Source organism: Colius striatus, chromosome Z, assembly GCF_028858725.1.
Source record: "Colius striatus isolate bColStr4 chromosome Z, bColStr4.1.hap1, whole genome shotgun sequence".
Taxonomy (NCBI): domain Eukaryota; kingdom Metazoa; phylum Chordata; class Aves; order Coliiformes; family Coliidae; genus Colius; species Colius striatus.
In genome coordinates this window covers 7,303,056-7,309,055 of record NC_084790.1, presented here as the reverse complement: position 1 = coordinate 7,309,055, position 6,000 = coordinate 7,303,056, and the positions used below count along the sequence as shown (strand labels likewise).

The 6,000-nt window shown below is 43.4% G+C and overlaps 1 protein-coding gene across 1 annotated transcript in view; it reads left to right on the top strand.

The window, feature by feature from the left end:
- Positions 1-3,819: 3,819 nt before the first annotated feature.
- The window catches only part of RHOBTB3 (Rho related BTB domain containing 3), a 35,207-nt gene continuing 33,026 nt past the window's right edge, over positions 3,820-6,000 (top strand). The window contains exons 1-2 of the mRNA XM_062019235.1: positions 3,820-3,827; positions 3,992-4,208. Of these exons, the coding sequence (XP_061875219.1) occupies positions 3,820-3,827; positions 3,992-4,208 (225 nt within the window). The remainder of the gene's footprint in view (positions 3,828-3,991; positions 4,209-6,000) is intronic.

Below are 6,000 nucleotides of genomic sequence, written 5' to 3'. Positions count from 1 at the left end.
CAAGGGACATGTGGATGAGCATCGTCTGTTGGGAAGGTGTTGGAGAGGGTCCAGTGAAGTCCAGCATCACCGGCATTTGGAGGAAGGGCAGTAAGCATGCCGATAAAGGGGGTCGTGTGGGCATAATAATCCTCTTGCATTTCCAAAAAGCCTTTGAGAAGCTTTTTGCAAAGCTTATTAAACTTTGAAGGAAACAAGATTGGATGAGAGTTTGGGTTTTGGGTTGAAAGCTGGTGTAAGAAGAGGAAGTGAAGGATAGGCTTAGTGGCTACTCTCCAGGAGGGAGGTGATTCATGGAGTCAGGGAATAATTGAGGCTGGAAAGAACCTCTGGAGTTGTCTAACCCAGCCTCACCCCAAGGGCATCTAATGAGCTCAAACTGTGCAAAGACTTTTCCAGTGAGACTTAGGGCAATCTTATCTCCAGAGATGGTAATTCCACAACTTCATACAAAACCCTTGGGGTTTGTCCTGTCTTTTGCTGATGTCTTCACCAGTGACCTCCAGAACACAGTCAACAGCAAGATCTTTTGGGTTGGAGGGTCAGCAATCTCTGGCCAGGAGCACTTGTGCTGGCCCTGAAATTCTCTCAAATTTTTGTGTGTGTGGAAAAAACCCAACTGTGCTTCTAAACGAAATCGACCTCCACAACATTCTTCTAGCATAGTTGTACTGAAAAATACTGATGGTTCTTAACACTGTTCTGTCATTCATTCCTTACTTTCACTCACACAGACGGCTTTTGTTGATTTGGATGTGGCAGATGGCTACAGCACAACAGAAAAACTCCTTTTGTTTGCTGGTGCTTTGTGTGGGAAGTCTCAGCAGTGATCTCCAGTGTGTCTGAGGACCAATAGAGTCCAGCCTACATCGCACAGTCTGTTCCTCAATGCTACGAGCTAACACCTCTAAGCAGTAAACTATGTTACTGTTATCTGGAGTAATCTTCTATCTTTGAAAGTAACTCTGGAAATTTACTTGTCCTAGAACAACACCACTTCCCATGCACCTGAAGCTGCTCCCAACATCAGCTGCAGCTATGTAGCATGCAGACTCAGCTAAAGACCGGGCTTGGCAACAGCTTAGAATCTAGGTGCATTAAAATCCCCTCACTGTCCTGACAATATGTGTCAATTAGTGAATCAGTGCAAGTAAGTCTGCAGGTTCATAAGGAAAAATTCCTCCTCCTTGTCTTGGCTGCAGATATCTCCTTGCCATTGAAATTATAATCACCCTTTTGTCAGCAAAAACTGCATATCTGTTTTCATTGCTTTAACTGAGATACTGGAAAGCTTTGGCAGGAGTGATCTAAAACAAAATAACATTCCATTGTCAAATGCAGACCAAATATGTTATTGTTTTCTGAACAGTCAGAGACTGCCTTTTCTGCAGTTTGGTCTTTGCATGTTAGCAGCAGTGGCAAATGCCTGCTGGCTGAAAGGTTTGCTAAACATAGGATACTCCACTTGCAGATTGCCAAACAGGGAACAGTCAAGCAATCCTCTACAATCCTATCAGCCAAACAACCTTTACAGCTTTCCCTTGGAGTGCCCAGGTAACCTGCAGAATGCACGTGAGGCAGGAGTGCTGAGCGACTTCTCTGCTTGTGATATTTATTATCCTGCAAGAGTGAATTTATTCCCCTTTCTGTTTGTTTGTTTGAAATATATTACTCAGTCCTTCAGTGAAGCAGACACAAATAGGGTTGTGGACCTACTTTTCAAGGAACAGGCAGCACTTGCTTTCTAAAAGTTGTTTAAAGTCTTCTGATTGCTGAAGTGTTACTAAAACACAATGATATCTTGGTCTGTGAGCTTTAAGGGCTCACAGGTGAGATGAATCCCACATCCAACCATCTGCATAATTTGCCCGAATGGATGCTTTTGGTAGCCCTCATTATTTTCCCAAGTGGTTCAAGGAAAGAGGGAGTGTTTTCTGCCACACTCCCACTCTGGTGGCACCCTTGGGCAGGGCTAGGGCTGCAGCAATAACTAAGCTATGCTAATTGGAGTTTGAGTTAATTAGGCCACTTCTCACTGGGGCTGCTTCATTTACCAGCTCAGTTTTTCTTGGTATTTCTATGGTTGTGCATGTCTGCAAATGTAGATACACATACATGCATGTAAAATTATGTTTGTGTAGACATATTCATGTGTGTGCATATTTATTTAGCTACACTAGGCTATGCTCACTAGTATTGTAAAAAGCTTTTCTCAAAGTGTTTCTGCATTTTCCACATCTTGACCACTACAATCGCAAATTTAAGGATTCCAAAGGCTATTAGGTATCTTTTAGAAAGTACAATAGACATAGCAGCAGGAGTGTGATGGCTCTGAGTATGTTGGCTTTCATGAAATGAGCTTCATGCACATAGTTTGGACACTGGATGTGGCAGACAATATATCACTGTTGGAGGATTATCTAGGCGGGAATAAAAGTGGCTTTCTTCAATTTCTTCTCTTTTTTTTAAAACTTGCCTAAGAAACATGAATTCAAACTTTCTTTTTGAGGGAGGTGAGGCAACAAAAACAAACCCACCACCTGTCATTTGTCTTTTAGTTTTCTGGGTAAAGCTAGACCAAAAAGCAGAAGAAGCTGGAACATGGTGAAACAAAACTGTTGGTAAATTATCTGGTGGTTTATGTTTTTAGGTTTTTTGGGTTTTTTTAGTAGGTCCTGTAGAATTTACAGTAAAAATATAAATGCTGCTTGACTTCATTAGCACACAACAGATATTTTTGCTTGGTTTTGTTTTGTTTTTTAATTGGACCAGCCAACCAACATACTATTGGTATAAAACTTTGGCACTGACATCAGTTGTCTCATGTTTGGCAATAGTGCAATAGCACCTGTCTCAGAGTATGTACTGCTGCAGGCAAAGGTCTGCTAATTGTTCTGTTGATAATGATAGCAAGACCCATGTTGAATGAGTTCTTGCCTGTGGGATTAACAGCAACATGTGTTCACACAATAGATTATTTATTTATAATTCTAGTGTGCCTGAAATAATTTTACTCAGTGCTTTAATATCTACAGTGCTGCCTGCCACAGAACATGCGATTCTAGAATGACTCTGGTTCTGGATATTTGTTTATTTTTATAATTAGAGATAATGTTTTTCCTCATACAGGAAAGATACATTTACCAAAAAAACCCCAAAAAAACAAAACCAAAAAACCCAAGAGTGTGTGTGTGGTTGAAATACTTTAACAGGGGATCTCCACACTCTATTTTGCTTCAGCTGCCACAGTCTCCTGGTGCTGGTCTCTCGTTTGGTGCACATGAGCTGTGATGTTGGTTCTTTTTCTTGTGGTGCCCTGCAAATGTCTCTAGCACAGCGTCGGGCTCGGCTGTGCTAGCTAGCCTTTGTCTGCCTTTGCTGACCTGGCTGCGCCTTGCTAGCTCTGCAGAAACGTCAGCTCGCTCTGCCCGTTGCGTCTGCCCCTCTCCTGCTGGCTGACGTCAGGATGCGATGGTCATGACCGAGCGACCAGCCACTCGCTCGCCTTGCGCCTCCAGTTCACCTACAGCCGCCGAGGAGGGCGGGCAGCGGCGCCTGGGCTGCTCCCGCCGCTGCCGCCACTAGCACCGCTGCCAGCGCCCCATCGCCCCGCGGCCCGTCGCCCCGAGCCGCCGGCACCGAGCTTGCTGGGCTGGCTGCAGGCGAGGGGATGCGGCGGGATCCCCGGGGGTCGCGGCGGCGAGGCTGAGCCCGGGCACCGGCGGTCGAGCAACCGAGCCGGCTGGGGATTTGTAATGCGAGCGGCGTTTCCAGGCGTCTTTTCCGCTCTGCTCTCACCGTGCTGCGGGAATTGAGATCATGTATGTGTTCTGCTGTTGATTACGGGGTGTGGTGAAAGCGTATTAAAGATCTAGAGAGAGAGGAGGATTCAGAAAGATTAACATGATAGTTTTGATTTAAGGGGATTGTTTTTTCTCTCATATCGCTGCCCTTTGTTAACTCAGGTTCGTCTTTATTGTTTTTATTTTAGGTCGGTTAATATTGTCGCCTTTGGGAATGAAAGAGATGGGTTTTCTGAGGACAATCAGCCGCCGAGCCTGATCGAGAGCTATCTCGGGAGAAGTGCCCTCGTTTCCCAGATCGACAGCAGCTTGTCTGCCTGTCAAGTCAGAAGCCCGGTTTTTACAGAGTACCAAGCCTGCGTGTTTGGGAATGTCAGGCTGGTGGTCCACGATTGTCCTGTTTGGGTAAGAGATCCGTCTCAGTCTTCTTAGCCACGCTGAACAGTGTAAATAGTCTTAATCAAACGAAAATAGAGCCTAATTTTAAGTTATTGTCATTATTGTGGGATTTTACTCATTTTAGTTACTGCAAATACTGGCAGCATATAAAGCATAACCAGGCAAACTCTGGAAAGCCTCAAAGGTGCTTCAGAAAGTTTCTCATTAACAGGCTGCTGCCCACCGCCCTTTCAGGGAGGTGATATTTTCAGCTCTGCCGTGGAGTGAAAACTTTAATGAAGGTAGTCCTGAGGTAAACAAAACCTCGGTTTTTTGTGAAACTGCCTCATAAGAACTGTCTCCAAATATTTATCAACAGCAAACCAAAACACTTTTTTCTTTTCTGGTAAAAAAGCAAAAGGCATTCATGTTTTACTGCTTTCAAAAATGACACATTCTAAGGTTTGGTGTCTTGAAAAATACATTATATGGAGTCATTTTACTTCTGTTATAATGAATAATAGCATCTTAATATTATTTTCTTTATTTGAAGGTACATGAAAAGGATTTTGACACAGTTCCACATTTTTGCTAGTGAGATAACTTAGAACTGAGTATGAGCAGATCAATGATTATGTAAGAAATGATACTGATAATCTAAATTAAAACATATTTAATAACTACTTAGTAGCCTAAAAAAGAAATTAAGCTTAACGGCTTTTAGAAATTAAAACAATAAGCAGTTCCAGCTCCATAAATCTGTCCTTAGGTTGATTTTTGCAGTCTTGTAAGAAAAACTTTTTTGGGGGGTCTGCAGGAATCTTAACAGCTCCAGAAATACATGATCAGAAATGTGTAATCTAAAACAAAATGATCCAGTTTAGCTGTCCTTCTGGTCTCTGTTTCTCAAACATTTTTCCCTTTGTTGTTGTTGTTGTTGTCAGCTGCACTCAAAGACACAGGTTCAGGTGGACTGGGGGATCCTGTTTTTAATCTTCGAAGCTGCATGTGACCTGCCCATGCAGTTTTGCCCAAGTCATTGGAGTGCAGCAATGTGTAAAAGCTCCTGAATATAAATTAAGGCTTCAGGACTTCAAAGAGTGTTTAAGAGGATTGGAGGTTGGGAAGGGAGGTGGGAAGGCAGGCAGGGATAGCTGGAGAAGGGCAAAGGAAGGACCTAGGAGATGCAGTTCATGTGGGTTTATGTTGTTTTATTTGTACTTGCTCTCCCACAAAACAAGGTCCTTAGTTCTGGGAACCCTATGGTATTTGCCTCTGAAAAACGGACTTATTATTGTCTGGGACATTATATTTCTGAGGTTGCTTGTTTTTTCCTTTCTCAGCTAAAGGATGCAGGAAATTTATTAATGGGAATGATAAGAAACAATCATCATTTTTTGGCTTAGTAGAAGACGCCTCAGATACCTAGACTGGGCTCTGCAGGAGGTGATTTATTTTGAGTAAAGCTGTGTCCTTGCTAGGGTTAGGTAGACTGTGTTTTCTGTAGTCTGGATGCTTGACATTTGCTACGTCACAATAGTCCTTCCAGGACTATCCTGGTACAGGATAATCCAAAACATTGATTGAGGGTGGCCATGAAGGCAAATAGCATCCTGGCTTGTATCAGAAATAGTGTGACCAGCAGGAGCAGGGCAGTGATTGTCTCCCTGTACTTAGTGCTGATGGGGCTGAACCTTGAGTGCTGTGACCATTTCTGAGCCCCTCATTACAAGAAGGACACTGAGGGGGTGGAGGGTGTCCAGAGATGGACAACAAAGCTGGTGAAGGGTCTGGAGAACAAGTCTGATGAGGAAAGACT